The sequence below is a fragment of the Piliocolobus tephrosceles genome, chromosome 4, assembly GCF_002776525.5.
Source record: "Piliocolobus tephrosceles isolate RC106 chromosome 4, ASM277652v3, whole genome shotgun sequence".
NCBI lineage: Eukaryota > Metazoa > Chordata > Mammalia > Primates > Cercopithecidae > Piliocolobus > Piliocolobus tephrosceles.
Genome location: NC_045437.1, coordinates 13,356,245 through 13,380,497, shown reverse-complemented (window position 1 = coordinate 13,380,497; position 24,253 = coordinate 13,356,245). Strand labels below are relative to the sequence as shown.

The following is a 24,253-nucleotide window of genomic DNA, read 5'->3' as shown; positions in this document are numbered from 1 at the left end:
CACTCCAACAGCTTTGTTTTACCTTAGTCATCTCTTTAAAGACCTTATTTCCAAATAGAATCACATTTTAAGATACTAGGGGTTGAGGATTCAGCATATGAATTTTGGGGGGACAGATTCAGCCCATCACACTCATTTATTTCATTTCTTGTTTTTTCTTTTTCAATTCCCACTATTTTAGGCTGTACTATTAATTGGTGAACAAGGAACAGCCAAAACAGTCATAATTAAAGGATTTATGTCCAAATATGATCCTGAATGTCACATGATCAAGAGTCTGAATTTTTCCTCTGCAACCACCCCACTGATGTTCCAGGTACTGGCTCTTTGGTATGGCTCAGTAAGCCCAAGTTTGTGATAAACTTTGGAGGCTCAAATCTCTACTATTCTGCTTAATCTGAATTTCATCTGAACTTTCAGAGCCGTGATAAATCACCCACTTACGTTTTTCATTCTTTCAGTTATTCAACTGCAATAGTTTCCCTAGTTAGATTATAACATCTTAAATTATGGAAGCATTAAAAGGTTATATAAGGTGCTGTAGGCCTCAATGTGGTTTAAAATATCTATGTAGAAAACATTGTGGACATGCACAATCCAAAACTGAAAGAAAATCATTTATTCCCCACCTACTTCCTGTCCCTGGGGTCTGCTTGTCTAAAGGCGTTCCTAATACTCTTTGAGGCTAGGCACTTTGCAATCATCTTTAATGCATCCATTTGCTCAGGTCTCAAAGGCTGTTACAGTACCAAAAGAAATGCATTTCACATCTGTTTCCTTATCTTCATGCTCCTTGTTTACCTCTAGGTAATCTACTTCTGCATGATTGCATACCAGGGTATTGGCGTGGAAGAATCCTCAGCTATGATTGGTTCAAGTTGAATTCGCTTTCAGTCTGACTTTTATACTTTCCAATCCCTATTTCCTAAAATGCCACTTTAATCTTGTTGTTCCATGACTTAACATTCCACCCTGGCTCCCATCCTCAGTTGCAATAAGGTATAAAATCTTAGACCCTTAGATAACGAAATATTTTACTCTATGTATCACAGAAATGTGAGAGAAAGAAAACCCCTCAAGTTTGCATTGTTTATTTTTTTTCCCAATGAAAACCACCAGGAATGACCTAGGTTTGCAGTGGCTTAAATGGTTCTTTTTCTCCTGGTCCTAAATTGTACAAGACCTTGTTGAAACTGAGGAGGAAATCCTAAATGCCAGTACATGCTTCAGTGATTTGCAAATGATCTCTCATATTTTTATTAGAACATTAATATATTACCAGGTACATGTCATAAATTGCAAATGGAAGGGAAATTTTTAGGGGAACACAAATCCAAAGAACTTTGCTTTTAATGAATTTTGTTGTTCTTCAGTTGTTGGAATGAAAATATCAGAGCAATGAAACTTGTTGAAGGCATGGTTAAATCACGACATTTTATCACTCAATTTAATTGGTGACAGTGGAGTGCCAATACACTAAGGCCATTGATTAAACTTCTAAATGAGACTGTCAACTTCATTATACTCTTCTGGAGGAGACGGGATTTTCAGTATGGGCTGTCCGTCTGTCAGATAAATGCCATTCATACGGTGTCTGGGTGGGCAGATCTGGATGGAGGTCAACCCCAAATTGCAGTGACTCAGCAGTGGCATTTTTGTGTTTCGGAAATGGCACATTAAATCACCCTAGGTTGGCAAGATGCTAACATTATATGTGTTCCTTTAATACTGCTTTACAATTAAAGAGCTTTCGTTAGTTTTACCTTAGGAGGACATTCTCTTTAAACGTTGTAATTATAACGTCATTTGAGGGTAAAGGTTTTTAAAAAATCAGATCAGAGTGTGATATTTTTTCATTATGTGGGGTGATTTTCTACTGATCCACACTTCATGAGACTGTGTTAACTCTTTAGGCCTACAATGTAATTCTGACAGTAACTACAGCAGAGCGAATGCAGATTTCAGAAGATAAGGGCCAAATCCCACAAGACTGCCCTCACTCAGTCACCAGCCACAAGCTTGGGGTTCTCAAGAGACCCATACCTCTGACCAAGTGGCTACAAATTAGGCCATTCCCTCAGCCCTCTCAGTTTCCATAATTCACTAGAATGACTTACAGAACTCAGAGAAGTGCTGTGATTATTATTACAGCTTTCTTACAAAGTATCAGTCAAAAGAAAAGATACAGGGGGCAAGGTTTGGGAGGGTCCCAAATGCAAACCTTCTCTGTCCTCAGAATGTGCTACTTTCCAGGTGTATCATGTATATCACCAACCTGGACATTCACTTGAGCCGTGGTGTCCTGGGTTTTTATTGGGGTTTTATTACATAGGCATACTTGATCACATCATTGGCCACAGGACAGGACTCAGATCTTTTTATTTGTTTTGAAACAGAGCCTCGCTCTGTCACTAGGCTGTAGCACAGTGGCACGATCTTGGCTCACTGCAACCTCCACCTCCAGGGTTCAAGTGATTCTTCTGCCTCAGCCTCCTGAGTAGCTGGGACTACAGGTGTGGGCCACCACACCCTGCTAATTTTTGTATTTTTGGTAGAGATGGGGTTTCACCATGATGGCCAGGATGGTCTAGATCTCTTGACCTTGTGATCCACCCACCTCAGCCTCCCAAAGTGCTGGGATTACAGGCATGAACCACTGTGCTCAGCCAAGATCTTTTAAGACTGAACTCAAATCTCCATCAGCTCCCCTCCCAGGTCAACTGATATCATGTGACTTAAAACCTCAACCTTCTCATCACATGGTTGGTGATGAGTGGTTGGCATGAGTGGTATGAGGGGCCCATGTGAATAACAGAGTCCTTTCTATCAGGAAATTTCCAGGAACAAAGGCCAGCCCAATCTTTTATTATACAACAGGGCCTTGTCACTGCATTTTTGTTACCAACTCTGTGACATCTCTGCTAGGTATTAAAGATCTGTGGTTTCTGTCTCTTTAACATGAAATATTTACTCATTTTCTGGAAAAAGCCCTATGTTATCTAGAACACCTGTTGTTTGCTATACAAATTCATAAACCATATGATAAATTTCTAGAACTGGTACCATATTCAAATATAATAAATAGAAGAAGAATGAAGTATTCTTTAGGCTCCCATTATCTGATACACAAGGCTTTAGCCTGATTCCCCACTGTTCTTCAGTGTTAGGATGGAGTTAACACATCACTGTTTCTTTTTTCTGTTCAGAAGCATCACAGGATCATCCACTCTGTTTAGTGCCAGAGACTGTTTTGACTGTTGAGCATCAGGGCTTTCTATTAAGCAAGACTCATTAGTTTCAGAAAGCTTTCAATTAGCCAAACTGTTGTAATTAACTTTCTCACTGTAATTTTCAGTCATTCGTGCTAAACAAGGCTGATGGAGCAGAGCATTTGTCTCTGCATCTCCCATGTATCTGGATCCCAACCAAACTGAAATCGTAGATGAGAAAATAGATACTGTCCATTTCTCAGCTGTTACCATGATGGCACACTGTCCAATGAAGGGCACGTGTCTGTTACCTGACAGGTTGTTTTCATCATGATGTAACTTTCACATCTTTCATCAGTGGAAGGACTATTTGTCACTTTTTGCCTGGGACAATCCAGGTTATTTTCATTGTTTCAGATTAATAATTAATAGCATCCTTTGCCACTATCAAAAGTATCTGGTTTGGACAAAAATTATACAGTCATCCCATTTTTTGGCTAAGGGAATTTAGTCAGTTTCTTAAGAAAGATTCCTCATTTTTTCCCCAAACTAATATTGTTTTAATTTTTTTATTTTTGAAAATAATTCATACATAGAAGTAGAAATTTAAGCAACATGAAAAGGTGAAAAGAAGACAGCAAAAATTACTGAAGATAAATTCTGAAAAGATTTCTAAAAATAATTATAAAGTGTTTTGAATATAGCCACCATCTTACAAATGGTTGCGTAGCAATAGGTTTTATTTTTTAAAAAATAAGACTCCTAGAACCTTGATGGAAATTCCATAGTTTTTTTTTTTGGACCCAGAACCACTTTTCAAAATGACATCTTGTGCAGTAGATTAATCTATAAAATAAGTAAACATGGATTTGCTTTGGTGGAATTGGAGCTGGGGTTCTGGAGCTCATTCCAGCCTCATCTTTTCTTCCCGCGAGGGATCCCTGTGGTTGCAGAAAATCCTTTTGGTTCCTCAGAACACAGTTTGAAAACTAGTTTCCTAAGAGATAATATGTGAAAGTGTATTTGTATCATAAAGCTCTCTTAAAATGTCAGGTTTTACTGTTAAGACTGATGTACTCAGGTGGAAGGAGATTCAAGCATTGTCTGAATTCACTTAGTTGGTGGCAGAACCGAAGCTGGAAACCAGGGTCCATGTGCTGTGCTGTGCTGTACACACACATACTTCCTTCCAATGGCCTTCCTTTATCTATATTAATATCTAAAGGGCTGGTTTATCACTTAGTGCACTTGTTTTATTTTTAGCTTCCAGCTATACATTATTGTAATCTTGTGATTTTTGACGTATTTTACAATGTACTATTGAGCATTTTAGGCTTTCCTAATGTAAGACTATTTTCGTTTGGTTTTAGTGAATTACAATAAAATGGGAAGATGTTATTGGGCAGTAGATTTCTTAATAAAGACTGTAACTCTCCATTTTTGTGTTTTAGCTAATAGCACATATATGAAAAACTAAAATTAAGTATGTTTTATATTTCTATTTAATTGTATGTAACATGCATGAAAAATGATTTAGGTGCTAGCATATAGAGATACACAGAAATAATAAAATAGCTTTACATTTTGTACTACATTAAGCTCATGAATTGCTTTCATATATATCATTAATGCATAATACTCTGTAGCAAGCTCATGAATTGCTTTCATATATATTATATCATTAATGCGTAATGCATATATGCATATTCATATGCATATATATGTAGGTACATATGATTTATGTATCTATACACACTCTCATTTGTGGGTTGTATTATACCCAGAAATATTAAGTGGCTTACATGAAATCACAGAGTTGATAAATGTGAGAAGCAGTAGTTTAATTTGTTTTTCCTGACTTTCAGCCTAGTCAGAGCTGTTGTGTAAGGTGGTGCAGATTTTGCACTATGTCTCTCTCGCAAAGATGACTGTGTGACTGTTGTACCTAAGAACTAGGCTGTGCACCATCGCCTCAGCTGCACATGATCCTTCCAATACCCTTTCCGATGTTGCTTTCCTCCCTTTGTCTTGTTGGGGAAATAGGTATGTACATAACCAAATGTGGCTGGTGAGATAAGTGGTACTTAACGGCAGAATCTCAATGCTGTACTGTGGAGTCCGGAGGAGGAGCCGATTAGTTTCCATAGGGGATTACAGAAATCAGCATAATGAAAGAGTTGATCATTACTTGGGGGAATTTAATATTTATATTAATTTCTAGGAATTATGAAAGCTGAGTTGTCTATTAAGAAATTAATTCAGTAACTGAATTGTTCTTAGGTTTAGGGCTGCTAGCTCAGAAAAGAGCCAGAAGGGAGCGCCACTCCTCAGCCTACCTGGTTTTCTGACCATCTGGTTTTCATGTCTTAAAATGCTGCTGTCACAGCTTGGGTTAATGATGATATCCTGTGTGTGTAGATAGACAATGAGATTGGAATCTTGTTTAGGTTTTATAAATTGCATAAGATGCTGTCATGCCAACTATGATTCTCCAATTTCAGAGTAAAGTGATTGTCTATTCTTAAAGAACAGTATAGGTCCTTAGTGCAAGTCCTTGCTAGAGACTAAATTTTTTAAAAATCAGTAACTGGATTGAGAGAAGTGACATGTTTTAGAAGATCATTCATCTAAATCAATATTTCACAAAGTGAATTTGGCTACTGATAATCCTGAGAGTTCTTTTTGGGCTTAGAAATGGCTACTCTAGAAATATATAAGAAAGGATCCCATAATGAATGCTGTAAGCCAGCCTATAAGGTGAACACCACTTCATAGTCTATATGGTTGTTTTTTTAACTGAATATAAATGAACTAAGATCCTGAGGGTCCAGAACAGAGACAGTGAGAAGGACTGTCTGGAAGTGAGACTGGAGGAGTAAGTAGCGGACACCGTGGAGTTCCCTGTATGTCACTGACGAGGAACCCCCTGGAGTCCCGAGGAGGATGCATTGCCCTTTGGAAAGCTCATTCTGGAGGTAGAGTGGAAAACAAGATGCAAGAGACATGGCTGCACTCAGAGAGACGTGAGAGGACACAGTTGCAGTCATTTTTCAGGAGGGTGATTGGGCTGCACCAAGATGGTAAAAGTGAGAAAGGAAGCAGAACAAGGTTGCATTCAACTTTGACTAGGAAGTGGAACTGCCAGAACTTGTGATTGGTTGAGTAGAGGTTTATGGTAGTCTGTTCTTGCATTACTATAAAGAACGACCTGAGACTGGATAATTTATAAAGAAAAGAGGTTTCATTGGCTCATGATTCCACAGACTATACAGGAAACATGACTGGGGAGGCCTCAGAAAACTTTCAATTATGTTGGAAGGGGAAGTAGACACTTCTCATCTGGCCAGAGCAGGAGCGAGAGCGAAGATGGAGGTGCTACACACTTGTCAGCAACCAGATCTCGTGAGAACTCACTCATGAGACAGCACTGGGGGATAGTGCTGAACTATTAGAAACCACCTCCATGATCCAGTCACCTCCCACCAGGCCCCACCTCCAACACTGGGGATGGTAATTCCACATGAGATTTGGGTGGGGACACAGAGCCAAACCATATCCAAAGGTCGTTGGAGGAGAGGCGTAGGAGAGTGAGAAAAGTCAAAGATGACTCCAGGTTTCTTGTATTTATTTATCTATGTAAAAAATATTTACCAACCAACACGTAGTACCAGACACCCTTCTAGACACTGAGGATGAAATGAGGGAAATAGGGAAGACAAGGTGCCTTCCCTCCTTACCTTCTAGTGGAGGACACAGGCAATAATCTAATAAGCGAACATATTTACTTGGTTTTATTAACTGGACGGCAATTTTTAACAGCAAAACAATGGATGAGGTGGGAACACCAATCAAAGAGATTGGGAGGAATGTGGGTGGCAGAATACTACACAGATGATCTGTGATTCTTTCGACGGATTTTTTTGGGGGAGACAAAAAATTCTGGGTAAATTTACAAATCATGCAATATAGCCATTGTATATGAGTCATAAAGAAGTTTCCAGGATTGACTGCAGTCAGGGAAAGCAATTTAAGAGGTCGTGACATTAATCCCTGTGAGAAAGAAAGACATAATGGAATGGGGGCCTACTGTTGTTTAGGTAGGAAGAGATACTTTAGCAGTGTTGAAATTATAATAGAAAAACTCAGTCTTGTTAGATGTGGAAATGTTTGGATGGGGCAATAGGTAGTTGGTGCCAGTTTCTGAGTTGAACACCCCGAAGGGGTGCAGACTTTGTGCTGAGCAAGGAATAGGAGTTGATGTTTGAATGTGCTTATTTTTGTGATGTTATGGAACATCCAGCTCAGACAGACCAGATGTCCAAGTGTACAGTTTTTTTCAAACAGCCCCAAGTGGATAGCTATCTAAAGGAGTAGAGCATGCAGTACAGGAGGAGCATGGCTAATCTGAACATCTGAAATTCAGGTTGCTCCAAAGTCCAAACCTTTTTGAGCGCTGGCAAGCTCAAAAAGTAATGGCGAAAATAGGGAAGACAAGGTGCCTTCCCTCCTTACCTTCTAGTGGAGGACACTGGCGATAATCTAATAAGCAAACGTATCTACTTGGTTTTATTAACTGCACTGCAGTTCCTAACAGCAAAACAATGGATGAGGTGGGAACACCAATCAAAGAGATTGGGAGCACCCAATCTGGGTGCTGGAGGTTGGTCCAGCCCAACCTCCCTTCTGAAAAGCTGGAGCACCCTCCAGCTTTCATATCTTTTCAGCACACTACCAGATTCCCCCATGCAAGCATGTCCAATGTGTATTGTTCAAGGTACACGAATATTGTTTTATGCACAAAATTGTATAGATCTGAAGTATTTAATTTTAAATATTTTAAAATAAAATTTAAATAAACATATAAATACACATTTAAATACATACATACATACATACATACATACTGTATAAAAGTACTTCCTGGCTATGTACATAAAGTGTATATAGGAAACACAAATGGCTTTTATGTTTAGATTTGGGTACCATCCCCAAGATAACTCATTATATATATGCAAATATTCCCAAATCTGAAAATGTTCAAAATACAAAACACTTCTGGTTCCAAGCATTTCAGAGAAGGCATAGCCAATTTGCATTGTGTTTCAGGCCTTCAGGAGGTCTTACCAAGCTTCAACACTCTTTAGGTAACTATTGAATCTGCAACAATTCTAAAAATGGAAAGAAGTCTCAACTTCTAGGTTCTCAAGTTACTTAATTTTTCTCCCTATTTTGTTGTGCTTTTGTCGATTTAACTCTTTTATGACATGTACAGCTTAGTGGTGATAGTGGTGATTTCCTATCATTTCAAAAAAATTAGGGTTACTGTGGAGGGGAAGAAAGTATAGGTGTGTGGCTATTACTTTGTATTACTCTGACTCTCCCACCTAACACTTTTTAGCTCTTGATAAAGCCTCCCAATAAATAAAATCTTCATGTGCCAAAAAGTGTTCTCATTAATAGACATGGGAATGTCTGAAAGTCCTAATTGGCCATAAGGAGGTACATTTAAATTCATTGAAAAGAAGAGCAAATTTAGCCTAGTACATTAAACAATTTTGCATTTATGTGGGGGGGGATATGAAATTATTTTTGCCATTGTACTATTTCATGGGAGATTTGTAATTGAATGAGTTATGATATATTTATATCTCATTCTATTTAAAAATGGTAAAACATTTTCACATTCCTTGCTATTATTCGTTAAAATGATGAGGCCAGGCACAGTGGCTCATGCCTGTAATCCCAGCACATTGGGAGGCCGAGGTGGGTGGATCACCTGACGTCAGGAGTTTGAGACTAGCTTGGCCAACATGGTGAAACCCTGTCTCTCCTAAAAATACAAAAATTAGCTGGGTGTGGTGGTGGGCACCTGTAATCCCAGCTCTTGGGAAGCTGAGGCAGGAGAATTGCTTGAACCCAGGAGGCAGAGGCTTCAGTGAGCCAAGATTGCACTCTAGCCTGGGCGACAGAGCAAGACACTGTCTCAAAAAAATAAATAAATAAATAAAATCATGATGAAAACGTACAATGTGCAATTACTGTAAAGATTCTCAAGGATAGATGTATAGAGTTTTGCTTTTTTGGTCTTATATTTTATCTCATTCTGTGGTTATATCTTGTTCATAAAAGTCACTTTTAACTGGTTTGTTTTTGTCATGAAATAAAACATTCTTTGGATAAGAGAAGGAGAATTTATTTATCTTAATATACCTGCACTTTCTTCTGTATTTATACAACATCTTTAACATGATTTAAAATCATGCATTAGTAGATTCCTACAGTGATAGAAATGAAATGAGCTTTCGAGTTTTGAAGCTTCTAGAGTCTGAGAACTTCGAGGCGCTTTCTGCTTGCTTTGCAGTGCTAGACTTAGTTACTCAGTGCATACATTTTGAAGGACAGTTGATTCCCAAGCCACATTGCGCTACCATGGACATGAGAACACCAGTCAAGAGCCTGGAGTCCTCTCCTCACATCTTCTTCCTTTGCCTTCCAGTGTCCAGTTTTTTCAGTTATTTATTTATTTGTTTATATCTTTATTTATGTAAGTTCTAGGATATATGTGCACAACATGCAGGTTTGATACTTAGGTACACGTGTGCCATGTTGGTTTGCTGCACCATGTGCATTAGAAATACCTAATTTTCCTAGGTAAATTAGGTATTTCTCCTAATGCTATCCCATCCCCAGCCCCCCACTCCAGACAGGCCCCAGTGTGTGATGTTCCCTGCCCTGTGTCCAAGTGATCTCAATGTTCAACTCCCACCTATGAGTGAGAACATGTGGTGTTTGGTTTTCTGTTCCTTTGACAGTTTGCTGAGAATGATGGTTTCCAGCTTCATCCATGTCCCAGCAAAGAACATTAACTCATCCTTTTTTATGGCTGCATAGTATTCCATGGTGTATATGTGCCACATTTTCTTAATCCACTCTATCATTGATGGACATTTGGGTTGGTTCCAAGTCTTTGCTGTTGTGAATAGTGCCACAATCAACATATGTGTGCATGTGTCTTTATAGTAGCATGATTTATAATCGTTTTGGTATATACCCAGTTACGGGATTGCTGGGTCAAATGGTAATTCTAGTTCTAGGTCCTTGAGGAATCAACACACTGTCTTCCACAATGGTTGAACTAATTTACACTGCCACCAACAGTGTAAAAACATTCCTATTTCTCCACATCTTCTCCAACATCTGTTGTTTCCTGACTTTTTAATGATTGCCATTCTAACTGGCATGAGATGGTATCTCATTGTGGCTTTGATTTGCACTTCTCTGATGAACAGTGATGATGAGCATTTTTTCATGTGTCTGTTGGCTGCATAGATGTCTTCTTTTGCGAAGTGTCTGTTCATATCCTTTGCCCACTTTTTGATGGGGTTGTTTTTTTCTTGTAAATTTGTTTCTTCATAGATTCTGGATATTAGCCCTTTATCAGATGGGTAGATTGCAAAACTTTCTCCCATTCTGTAGATTGCCTGTTCACTTTGATGGTAGTTTCTTTTGCTGTGCGGTAGCTCTTTAGTTTAATTAGATCCCATTTGTCTATTTTGGCTTTTGTTGCCATTGCTTTTGGTGCTTTAGTCATGAGGTCCTTGCCCATGCCTATGTACTGAATGGTATTGCCTAGGTTTTCCTTTAGGGTTTTTATGGTTTTAGGTCCAATCTTTAAGTCTTTAATTCATCTTGAATTAATTTTTGTATAAGGTGTAAGGAAGGGATCCAGTTTCAGCTTTCTACACTATTTATTAAATAGGGAATTCTGTCCCCATTTCTTGTTTTTGTCAGATTTGTCAAAGATCAGATGGTTATAGATGTGTGGTGTTATTTCTGAGACCTCTGTTCTGTTCTATTTGTCTATCTTTCTATTTTGGTACCAGTACCATGCTGTTTTGCTTACTGTAGACTTGTAGTATAGTTTGAAGTCAGGTAGCATGATGCCTCCAGCTTTGTTCTTTTTGCTTAGGATTTTCTTGGCAATGCGGGCTCTTTTTTGGTTCCATATGAAATTTAAAGTAGTTTTTTTCAATTCTGTGAAGAAAGTCATTGGTAGCTTGATGGGGATGGCATTGAATCTATAAATTACTTTGGGCAATATGGCCATTTTCATGATATTGATTCCTTCTATCCATGAGCATAGAATATTCTTCCATTTGTGTGTGTCTTCTTTTATTTCGTTGAGCAGTGGTTTGTAGTTCTCCTTGAAGAGGTCCTTCACAGCCCTTGTAAGTTGGATTCCTAGGTATTTTACTCTCTTTGTAGAAATTGTGAATGGGAGTTCACTCATGATTTGGCTCTCTGTTTGTTTGTTAATGGTGTATAGGAATGCTTTTGATTTTTGCACACTGATTTTGTATCCTGAGATTTTACTGAAGTTGCCTATCAGCTTAAGGAGATTTTGGGATGAGATGATGGGGTTTTCTAAATATACAATCATGCCATCTGCAAACAGGGACAATTTGACTTCCTCATTTCCTAATTGAATACCCTTTTTTTCTTTCTCTTGCCTGATTGTCCTGGCCAGAACTTCCAACACTGTGTTGAATAGGAGTGGTGAGAGAGGGCATCCCTGTCTTGTGCCAGTTTTCAGAGGGAATGCTTCCAGTTTTTGCCCATTCTGTATGGTATTGGGTGTGGGTTTGTCATACATAATTCCTGTTATTTTGAGATACGTTGCATCAATACCTTGTTTGTTGAGAGTTTTCAGCATGAAGGCTATTGAATTTTGTCGAAGGCCTTTTCTGCATCTATTGCGATAATCATGTGGTTTTTGTTGTTGGTTCTGTTTATGTGATGGATTACCTTTATTGATTTGCATATGTTGAACCAGCCTTGCATCCCAGGGATGAAGCCCACTTGATCATGGTGGATAAGCTTTTTGATGTGCTGCTGGATTCGGTTTGCCAGTATTTTATTGAGGATTTCTGCATCGATGTTCATCAGGGATATTGGTTTAAAATTCTCTTTTTTTATTGTGTCTCTGCCAGGCTTTGGTATCAGGATGATATTGGTCTCATAAAATGAGTTAGGGAGGATTCTCTCTTTTTCTATTGATTGGAATAGTTTCAGAAGGAATGGTACTAGCTTCTCTTTGTACCTCTGGTAGAAATTTGGCTGTGAATCCGTCTGGTCCTGGACTTTTTTTGATTGGTAGGCTATTAATTGTTGCCTCAATTTCAGAGCCTGTTATTGGCCTATTCAGAGATTCAACTTCTTCCTGGTTTAGTCTTGGGAGGGTGTGTATGTATCTAGAAATTTATCATCCATTTCTTCTAGATTTTCTAGTTTATTTGTGTAGAGGTGCTTATAGTATTCTCTGATGGTAGTTTGTATTTCTGTGGGGTCGGTGGTGATATCCCCTTTATCATTTTTTATTGCATCGATTTGATTCTTCTCTCTTTTCTTCTTTATTAGTCTTGCTAGCTGTCTATAAATTTTGATCTTTTCAAAAAAAAAAAAAACAATAGCTCCTAGATTCATTGATTTTTTTGAAGGATTTTTCGTGTCTCTATCTTTTTCAGTTCTGCTCTGATCTTAGTTATTTCTTGCCTTCTGCTAGCTTTTGAATGTGTTTGCTCTTGCTTCTCTAGTTCTTTTAATTGTGATGTTAGGGTGCCTATTTTAGATCTTTCTTGCTTTCTCTTGTGGGCATTTAGTGCTATAAATTTCCCTGTACACACTGCTTTAAATGTGTCCCAGTTCTTCTCGTTTTAATATCTTTTTACGTACTGCAAGGTTTTTTTGTTTTGTTTTGTTTTGTTTTTGTTTTTGTTTTTTGAGACAGAGTCTCGCTCTGTCACCCAGACTGGAGTGCAGCAGCATGATCTCGGCTCACTGCAAGCTCCGCCTCCCAGATTCACACCATTCTCCTGCCTTACCCTCTGGAGCAGCTGGGACTACAGGCGCCCGCCACCATGCCCTTCTAATTGTTTTTGTATTTTCAGTGGAGACAGGGTTTCACCGTATTAGACAGGATGGTCTCGATCTCCTGACCTCATGATCTGCCCACCTCGGCCTCCCAAAGTGCTGGGATTACAGGCGTGAGCCACTGCGCCCAGCCTTAAGGAAGGTTTTTTATAGAGTGCAGTATGGTCTTCTCTTGCACCACCTAAGCTCAGAATGTAAAAATGAGAGAGAAGACGTAAGTGGGCTTTTTTCGTTCTGTGTCAGGGAATGAGAATTCAATCAGTGTAATTGCATCTGCCCAAAAGAGTGGGTATGAGCTGTGCCAGGTAACAGCAGCCAGTTTCAGCCTTCAGAACATGATGTGCTATGCAGCTCAGAGTGCAGACCTCAGAAGCTTCTCACACAGTAGCCTTGTTTAATTTTGTTGCTGGTTATAGGGAAACTATTAGCAAGACTTTGAATAATGGGGAACATAGTGTCACGGACAGAAGCTTAATAAGACAAAAGTAAATTTTTAGAAATGGACAGAGAGTCTCATCCCATTCAAATTCACATTGGTTAGAATTTCATTTCCTTCCAAATTCAACTGGATTTTCAAAGTTTGTGAATGTTATACAAGATAATTTAGGTACTTTAGAATTTGTTAGAATTAAGGGGGGAAATTTGGCTTTTTCTAAGTAATTCATATCAGTTCAAAGGTTACCAGTTTTTGTTGTTTTTTAAAATAATTGACCATGTTTTAGGGGATATTTTCACAGATGTTTCAGTTGATTTTTTTTTTCACAGAGGACAATAGAGAGCTACGTGGATAAACGAATGGGTACAACGTATGGCCCGCCTGCGGGAAGGAAGATGACTGTTTTTATTGATGATGTGAATATGCCAATAATCAATGAGTGGGGAGACCAGGTATCATCATTCTATTGTGCATTTTGTTTAATTTGGTATTGATTTATTCTTTGAAGAGTTTTTAAAAATTAAATTTTTTTTTTTTTTACTTTTTCAAGATATAATGTCTGAATTCCAGTAAAGTTCATTCTTTGGAAACACTCAAGGAGTTAGGTTCCAGGGATGGAAAGGAATGATGCTTTAATTCTGAAAGTTGTCTTTCTTAGGTTACGAATGAGATAGTGCGACAGCTGATGGAACAAAATGGATTCTATAACTTGGAGAAGCCTGGGGAGTTCACCAACATCGTGGACATCCAGCTTTTGGCAGCCATGATCCATCCTGGTGGTGGACGCAATGACATACCCCAAAGACTCAAGAGGCAGTTCTCTATATTTAACTGCACGTTGCCCTCTGATGCTTCTGTGGACAAGATCTTTGGTAGAGTAAAAGTCAAGAGGGCGTGGGGTGGGAGGGCGAGGAAGAACACCTGCTTGTGTTCCTCCCTGAAAATCTTCACCCAAGAGCCACACAGAAAGTGGATTGGGTGACTCTTTGGTCTGCAGCCTCCATCACTCTCAAGCAGAGTGTTTCATTTCCTATAGGGATCGATTCTAGGTGTGTCCTGATTTGGATGCCTCGGTAGATCATTTCCATCTATGGTTTTCTTTAACTGTTTCTAACTTCTTAAGCAAGGAGGTTTAACATTAAATGAATATAGAAATGAAATTGTTTCCCCACAGATGAGATTGTTTCCTCATGGGTACATAGTTTTGAGGTCTCGATTGCTATGTTCCATGTCAAAAGTTTATGTAGGTGATACTTTAACCAACCCATAGAATGATTTTGGCCAAAGAAATAATGGCACCCAGAGTGCAGATTAGACACAGTCTGAAATTCAGAGTAATTTACTGGATTGTAATAAGTTATTGATTAAATATGGAGTATTTCATAGATAATTTAGCTGAACAATCACTAGCCAAATAAGTAACCATGTATGCCTACCCGAGTAATGATAATGCACTTATAACTTATCTGTGCAGGAAAGAATGTAAAGGTTTGAACACATTTATGTTAAGTATTTAGTTTACAATTTCTGAAGCTGCTATTGAGAAAAAGCTCATCAGGATTACCCTAATTAATTTCTGGCAAATGAAAATGTCATCTGGGTGCCCCAGGCTAGTGAAGTATGGCAGTACTCTCCCTTCAGTCACAGCAGTGAGTGAAGTCTGGAAACCAACAGACATTGGAATTATCTAAGCTTGGGAAAAGTAAAATGGACCAGAAAGAATGTTATCATTTTTAATTATTCCTTATTGCCTGGAAAATTTTACATATAAAGTAAATGAAAGTACTTCATAATGCATGGAAAAGCAACAACAGAAAGTAGAAACCTTAGAGGACTTATAAAAATATGTTTCTTATCTTATTATAAGATAACTTCATACATTTATCTTTGTTACCCATTTAATAATATTGAAGTGGTGCAGCCAGAGTTTTCAGCAGTATTTCTTAATCAATTTTTCAGTGTTTTGAATGCCATTTTCTTAAACCTGTATCTATTTTTTGGGATACTGTATTTGAAAAAGCAAGAGAACATTAACCTACTTTTCTTTTATATATGATTATCTATTAAAATGTTTATGACATGTGTGCAAACCCTATGCTATAATGCTTTACATTTTCATTTAATTTCTTTGAATGGCTAATCAAAGTGCTGTAATTTCCCCCTTTTCAGGTGTGATTGGGGTAGGCTACTACTGTACTCAGAGGGGTTTCTCAGAAGAAGTGAGAGATTCTGTCACAAAATTGGTGCCCCTGACACGCCGACTATGGCAGATGACCAAGATTAAAATGCTTCCTACCCCTGCAAAATTCCATTATGTGTTTAACCTACGAGATCTTTCTCGGATCTGGCAGGGAATACTGAACACTACTTCAGAGGTCATCAAGGAACCAAATGTAGGTGACACTGAAGAAAGAAAAGCAAATAACATTGCTATTAATCATATATTCTAAATATTTTTATTACTTTATTTTTTACTTGAACTATGAACATATTTTGGAATGTTTCAGCATGGGTATATTCTTTTCTTTACTGCATTTTAACTAACAATGAAAGAAGTAAATTATGTCAGAAAATGTCAATGATAAATTCCAACTAGGTTTGTGTTTAAGAGCATCATATACACAATTACTTTTTAATGAATAGAGTAAAAGAAATAATTTTTATTTTCCCACTTCTAGTCTAAGAAGAAGATATGTTTCTTATACTAAATAATGGAAACAACCACTGTGTATTTTATTGTATAATAGTCACCATATTTTAAGTTTGATATTTTAACTTAAAAAGTAATTATCTTTATAATAAATATTCAAAATTTAAAAATCCCATTTTGTTGATACTCATCCATGATTTTTCTTTTCCATGTAACTGGATGCACTAAAAGAATTACATACATTGGTAAAATTGAAGAGAGGCAGCAGATTACAAAGTTCATTTAATAGAAAAATCATTTGTACACACACTTGAATATGACATTTCCCAGTGTTATAAGAATTTCCCTCAAACTAAGAACGCTATGTAGACATCCAGTATGCTTTTGTTCCAAAGCATAGCCTATGTGCCCAGGCTAAGACAGGGCTGGCCTCTCTTTAAGCCTTTCTAGAGCTAAAGAAGTAATTAAGCAAATGGGTTTCAGGGGATTTCTCCATATAAACACACAGAGACAGTTAAAATATCAACAAAACTGTTCATTAAGCACAAGTGTTGATTACTTAAAAAACCCACCTTTGTCCCAGATGCTTGCAATATAGGTAACCAAACTTGCTGATTATTTTTTCTTTTTTAAATTATTTGTTGATTTATTTTTAACTTTTATTTTAGGTTTGGGGGTACATGTGAAGGTTTGTTCCATAGGTAAACATGTGTCGTGGTGGCTTGTTGTACAGATTATTTCATCACCCACGTATTAAGCCCAGTACCCAAAAGTTATCTATTTGCTCCTCTCTGTCCCCTAACCTTGCACCCTCAAGTAGACCCCAGTGTCTGTCATTTCCGTCTTTGTGTTCATGAGTTCTCATTATTTAGCTCCCACTTATAAGTGAGAACATGCGGTGTATTAGTCCATTTTCATACTGCCATAAAAACTGCTGGAGACTGGGTAATTTGTAAAGAAAAGAGGTTTAATCGACTCACAGTTCAGCATGTCTGGGGGGGCCTCAGGAAACTTACAATCATGATGGAAAATGAGGAGGAAGCAAGGCACCTTCTTCACAAGATGACATGAAGGAGAAGTGCGGAGCAAAAGGGGAATAGCCTCTTATAAAACCCTCAGATCTCGTGAGAACTCACTCAGTATCAGGAGAACACCGTGGGGGAAACCTCCCCTATGATTCAGTTACCTCCACCTGGTCTCTCCCTTGACATGTGGGGATTATGGGGATTACAATTCAAGATGAGATTTGGGTAGGGACATATCATGTGGTATTTGGTTTTCTGTTCCTGCGTTAGTTTGCTAAGGATAATGGCCTCCAGCTCCATCCATGTTTCCATGAAAGACATGATGTCATTCTTTTTTATGGCTGCATAGTATTCCGTGGTGTATAGGTAACACATTTTCTTTATCCAATCTGCCATTGATGAGCATTTAGGTTGATTCTGTGTCTTTGCTGTTGTGAATAGTGCTGCAGTGAACATTCACGTGCATGTGTCTTTATAGTAGAATGGTTTATATTCTTCTGGGTATATACCCTGGGATTTCTGGGTCAAATGGTAGTTCTGCTTTTAGCTCTTTGAGGAATCACCATAGTGCATTCCACAATGCTTGAACTAATTTACACTCTCACCGATAGCATATATGTGTTCTCTTTTCTCTGCAACCTTGCCGGCATCTGTTACTTTTCGGCTTTTTAATAATAGCCTTTCTGACTGGTTTGAGATTGTATCTCATAGCGGTTTTGATTTGCATTTCTCTAATGATCAGTGATGTTGAGCTTCTTTTCATATGTTTGTTGGCCACATGTATGTCTTCTTTTGAGAAGCATCCGTTAATGATATTTTGGGGAAAACTCACTTTCCTTCCTACAGAGAAGTGAGAGTCTGTTTAGCAGCGTGAATATTTTAACTTGATTTTTTTTCCCTCAAAGTTATTTACAAGTTAATGGAATTGTTGAAGTCAGTTCTCAAAGATTATTATTGAAGTATCCGTTTTTGATGCTTATTTTAAATCAGCATAAACAATTCCAGCAATTGATGTTATAATAAACTTTTGTCTTAACTGAATCATTGAATATACGTCACTGAACTTCTTTTATATTCAGGCAGCCAGATAGCATTCTATCACTAGTAATGCAGTGGCTTAAAAATCTGTAACTTGAAAAATGTTATGAAGCTAAGAAATTTCCACCAGTCTTTCATATAAAATAATGAGCTTACACATACATTTGTTGTTCTTGCTATATAAACAGGAGTACTGAGCAATTACTTTCCTCAACTTTCAGTTAACTTTGGGCCTTGGATTATCTGGATTAGGTGCTGGCTTTCTTTTGTTCAGATGATCCAGTTTTTGCCACAAATTTTATTCACTTTGTGTTAAGTGAATACACCTTTGTAATTTTTCAGTTGTATACATGAGAGTTGTTCATGTTCTATATCTTATGTTGTACTCTGGCCACATGAAGGTAGATGTCTTATTAAAAGACTAACTTTTCACAAACTGAACACTCTTAACGTAGAATGTTAGTTTGTTGATTGGTCAGAGCAATTTTCAATATTATTGTTGGAGGATTTTTTCTTCTTAATTCAGAGACTGCAAATGAACAGACTACTTTCTATTTAATATGCTTAAATGATACCCATTTGAAGTGAAGTTGAGCATACTTGAACCCTAACTTTTTAAAATGTTGCATCTTAAATCAGGAAGAATAATACTCTACAGTACTGTCAACTTGAATTCCCAGTTACGGCATAATAGGAATTACTAACACATTTTAATTATACGTTCAACAGGACCTGTTAAAGCTCTGGAAGCATGAATGTAAACGTGTTATAGCTGACCGTTTCACAGTGTCCAGTGATGTGACCTGGTTTGATAAGGCTTTAGTAAGTTTGGTAGAGGAGGAGTTTGGTGAAGAGAAAAAACTCTTGGTGGATTGTGGAATTGACACATATTTTGTGGATTTCTTGAGAGATGCACCTGAAGCTACAGGTAAACTATTGAAATGGAATTTGGAATTCCCCAAAAGGTGTTCCCTAAAGGGAAATCTGAAGACAGAAGATTCAGTTTATGGATGTTGAGTTTCTTTCTAGTAAACTTTACTGATACAAGCCTGAGATATAGTAGATGCTCAATAAAACTAGGATGAGTGAATAAATGCATGATCATGGAGTTTAAAGATGAACTATTTTATGCATATCATGCTTGGATAGTAAAGTAGAGTGGGGAGGCAGGATAGGGTAGGAGAGAGTGCACAAGACTTGCAGTCTGGCAGATAGAGGTGAGTTTGAGGAAGGAATCCACCACACATTAATTAGCTGGGCATCTCGGCACTCTCTTGAACCTCATTCTCCTCATTTATAAAAGTAAAAGTGTTACTATATGCATCACATGCACCGTGGGGAGTCCATGAAATGTTATCTGTAGAATGGCTTGGGCAGTCTATGGCCCGTAGTCACTGCTAAATGAAAGGCAGCAAATATAATGATAATTATTATTATTCAGGTCATCCTGAATGTTGAAAATAAAAAGGAAAACTTCCAAATGTATGAGAGGGTCATTAAATGTAATTGGAATGAGATGGCTGATGTGGGGCAAGCTTTTGTGATTATGGTTCCAGGGGAAATTGAGATACATGACTTTTCTTATGAAAAGAGGCAGTGCTCCACTTTTTTCCCCCTCAGAAGTAACTAGGCTTAATTAAAAATATTTTTCTTTCATTTAATAACCTCTTCTAATACTGAGGATGGATTTTAAGTTAATTTGCAGATTTTTACAAGCATGTTTAAAAACATGCTATGTATATCTTGAAAATGATTGGAAACGACTAGGCAGTGCCTCTCTAGATTTGATAACCGTAAGTGTGATCTGTCAAAAGTTTCTGAGTGACAATTGCAAAAAAGAATGTTTATTTCTGGCGATGCAATTGGAATGATCCTTCTACAGAAAGAAGCTGACACATTTTATTTTCATCAGGTCAAACACATACAAAAATCCTGTAAGAGTAAGGGCATCTTACAAGTTAATTAAAATTTATGTAATTTATTCCCTGTAATTCAGAAGGATAAATAACCAGATTATGATTTTTCAAGGACCAAAGCACAACTGTTGCATTTCATTTTGGGGGTCTGGGGGAGGGTCTAGAGACAAATGCATAATCTTTTGTGTCATTGAGACACTTTGTTTCTCAAAGCTTGATTTGGGCATTTATGAGAGTTGTGACTACTGGAATTTGATTAGTGAGAACTTTGCAGATAGGTCAGTCTTAATGATTGTGTTAAACCATCTCCTTGTTTTTTATCAAAAGGTTATTATAGTATTATGTTAGGACACAGTCAATTGAAAATAATTATACGCCGTAAGATTTGAAAGATCCACTCGTTCTTCTCGTATCCGGTGAAATTCTAAGTTGTTATTGGTATATTCAGCTAATGTGTCCCTTTTCTTCCCCTGCCACTAATGTTAATTGATTGTGAATTTATAGATGCCCCATTTAGCTTTTTCTTGGGTATTATGATTTTTTTTTTTTTTTGAAAAAGTCTTGCTCTGTTGCCCAGTCTGGAGTACAAGCTTGGCTTATGGCAACCTTGGCCTCCTGGCGAGTCTCCTGCCTCAGCCTCCCGAGTAGCTGGGACTACAGGCACACACCACCAGGCCTAGCTAATTTTTGTAATTTTAGTAGAGATGGGGTTTCACCATGTTGGTCAGGCTGATCTTGAACTCCTGACCTCAAGTGATCTGCCCACCTCAGCCTCTGCTTTGTAGTTAACACTGTAAAAGTGTTAAGCTGGTATATTTTGTGTTTCTAATTTTTTAAAAAAGTATATTGATTTTAATACATCTTGCCCTAGTGAAATAATCTAATATGTTTATTCATTTAGGAAATTATCTTTCTATTTCTCTCAACCCTCCACCCCATGTTCTAAGTCACTTCTATTTTTACCACTGAGCTGAGATTCGTGAATTATAAAAATTTCCTGAGTAAATGCAGTAATTTTTTCTTTTTATTCTTATGAAACAGTTATGCAATTCTTAACTTCCCTTGCTGATTCTGACATTCAGTCCCTACTGTTTTGACTTTCACTTGACCATTAAGCTAATATATCTGGGAGGAGCTTTGAAATGCCAACAATCAGTTATGGGTTCAAATTCAATTCAATGACGATAACATTATTTGAAATTGACTTGCTAGATAGGAAAGTACAGAGACTGCATATGATCACAAAAATCCTAATGCTTCTATTGTTTTCTTTCTTCAGTTTCTGCAAAATGCACACTATGGCATTTTGCTTAAAATGAGTGTTATTCAGTGTTAGGCTGTAGAGCTTTGATTGCATGCATTTAGGTTGAAGGCAAAATGCAGGTATTTGAAGAAACTTAACTGATTCTTCTTTCCCACCGAAGGTGAAACATCTGAAGAGGCTGATGCTGAAAGGCCTAAAATTTATGAGCCAATTGAATCTTTTAGTCACCTAAAACAGCGTCTGAATATGTTCCTGCAGCTGTATAATGAGAGCATCCGTGGCGCCGGTATGGACATGGTGTTCTTTGCAGATGCCATGGTTCACTTAGTCAAGGTACGGTAGCCACTCCGAGTAGTGCCTTGTTGTAGTGACAGACATTTGGTTTCACGCCAGAGTCCTCTCCCTCTTTTATTTTCATTTCCTAGGAGAATCTTCAGTTTAAAATTAGACTCCATGCTATATTCCAATTTAATTTCTAAGCTGAATGCAACATGTCGCACCTTATAGGCTTGAAATAAGAGCCTGTGTACTTTAAATGTGTGATGTGATAATTTTATTCAGTGTTTCTATATAGCTTCCAGCTCCATGGTTTCACCACGGAGGCTGAATATGGTTGACATCTGAGTTCAGAGCACAGGCAAAGTCTGCGTCTTTTTGTATCATGCAAAGGATATCCTATAAAAAATAGTACATAAGCCTTGAGGACATTATGTTATGTGAAGTAAGCCAGCCTCAAAAGGGCAAATATTGTATAATTCTGCTCATCTAAATGCCCAGTGTAGCCAAAATCAGAGACGAAAAGTAGAATGGAGAATTCCAGGGTTGGGTGGAGAGGGGATTGGGGAGTTAGTGTTAAATGGGTACAGAGCTTCAGTTTTGCAAGATGAAAAGCATTGTGGAGATCAGTGGTGCTGATAGTTGCACAACAATGTAAATGTACTTAATGATATTGAACAATATACTTAAAAATGGTTACAGTGGTAAATTTTAGATTATGTGTATTTTACCATGATTAGAAACAATAATTTAAAAATAGTGTATAAACAGTTGACTTTGAGATGAAAATTCTGTTAGAATGAAATCTACCAGGAAAATATAATTTCTATTCTAGTTTGTCATATGAGAAGGGGTTCCCAACCCCTGGGCCACAGACCAGTACCTGTCTGTGGGCTGTAGGGAACAGGGCTGCGCAGCAGGAGGTGAGCAGCAGGTGAGCAAGCGAAGCTGAGCTCTGCCTCCAGCGGCATCAGATTTTCATAGGAGCGCGAACCCTATTGTGAACTGCTCACACGAGGGGTCTAGGTTGCGCGCTCCTTATAAGAATGGAATGCCTGATGATCAGTCACTGTCTCCCATCACCCTCAGATGGGACCATCTAGTTGTAGGAAAACAAGCTCAGGACACCCACTGATTTTACATTATGGTGAGCTGCATAATTATTTCATAATAAATTACAATGTAATAATAATAGAAATCAACTGCACAATAAATGTAATGCGCTTTAATCATTCCCAAACCATCACCCAGCCCCCACCTCCCATCCATGGAAAAATTGTCTTCCACGATCCTGGTCCCTGGTGCCAAAAAGGTTAGGGACTGCTGATATGAGTCATTACCGTATCCATTTTTAGGACAGTTCATCCTGAAAGGTTGGAAGTAAAATATATTATTTTGTTTGAAAACGTATGTGACTTAATTTATCTACAGTGCAAGATAATGCCATTTAAAATCCATTGTTGATATTCTCACTTTGTTGATATCAACTGCTTTTCCAGACTACATTCTTTTAGTTAGAAAGAAAATGATTCGACCTTGTCTTCCATGACTTAGGTTCAACCATGAGGAACCACTGCACAATTACAAATTGTCACCTCTAGAAATTACTGAATCTACAAATGGAAGGGGTTTTAGAGGTTATCTAGTCAACCATTCTGCTGAATATAGGGATTGCCTGCCTGCTCCATTTCCCTGCAAGAAAGTGAGAAAAGCATTTCTGCAAGGCTGGAGTAAGTCAGAGAGAGGGAAGGATGACAGAGGCCGTTCAGGAGTTGGGTCTCCCCAGCACGAGGGCACTTGGCTTGGCAACTCTGTGGATTCACAGAATCTGAGACATCCGTACTGAATTATGAGCTCAAATATTCTTCCAAAGCCAACTATAAATAACATTTTGAAATTAGCTCTTAATTTATAGTTGATTAAGAGTTGTTTCAGGAAGAATAAACATTATGTCATTTTTAATAATTAAAAGGAAGAAAAAGAAAAGGGAAAATGTATTTTCTAAATGAGGATTACCAAAGGCAATTGACAAATTGCCTGCCTGCTAGAGACAGAATCCGATTGACGTGGGGTTTCATAGCTCAAGCTGAAGATGCAGTTATTGATGTTAAGTGTCGTGCTTGAGCAGGTTCACCAGAACTGCCGCTTTCTCCGCGATTCGCAGCCCAGCTGAAGAGGGAGGAGGCTTTCTCAAAACACCTTGGGTGTGATGTCGGAGGTGTGAAGGCCTCGGTGCCGGGGCCTCGCTGCTGTTTTCTCTCACTCTCTGCCTCTTGTCTGTCTGCTCTGGAATTGGCCGAAGAATCCGTGACTAGAGTTTTTGAGCTAAAATGTTGCATTCCTGTCCATTCCCGGCTGGCCCTGTCTTCTCTCATCCTTCGTGCACAGTGCATCCACACTCTGCGTCATGCTGCTGTGAGCCTTGAAATACGTGGCCTAGTTACACGGCACGATAGAAGCCAAGAGTCAGAATTACAGACAAAAACTGCAGCGAAACAGGATATGATAG

The 24,253-nt window shown here is 38.1% G+C and overlaps 1 protein-coding gene across 2 annotated transcripts in view; it reads left to right on the top strand.

Annotated features, from left to right (window-relative positions):
• DNAH5 (dynein axonemal heavy chain 5) overlaps positions 1-24,253 on the top strand; it is a 319,082-nt gene that overhangs the window by 203,724 nt on the left and 91,105 nt on the right. For both annotated transcript variants that reach the window (XM_026455693.1, XM_026455694.1), the window contains exons 47-52: positions 182-316; positions 13,905-14,027; positions 14,234-14,447; positions 15,745-15,968; positions 19,018-19,216; positions 21,629-21,801. In XM_026455693.1, coding sequence (XP_026311478.1) covers positions 182-316; positions 13,905-14,027; positions 14,234-14,447; positions 15,745-15,968; positions 19,018-19,216; positions 21,629-21,801 — 1,068 coding nt within the window. The remainder of the gene's footprint in view (positions 1-181; positions 317-13,904; positions 14,028-14,233; positions 14,448-15,744; positions 15,969-19,017; positions 19,217-21,628; positions 21,802-24,253) is intronic.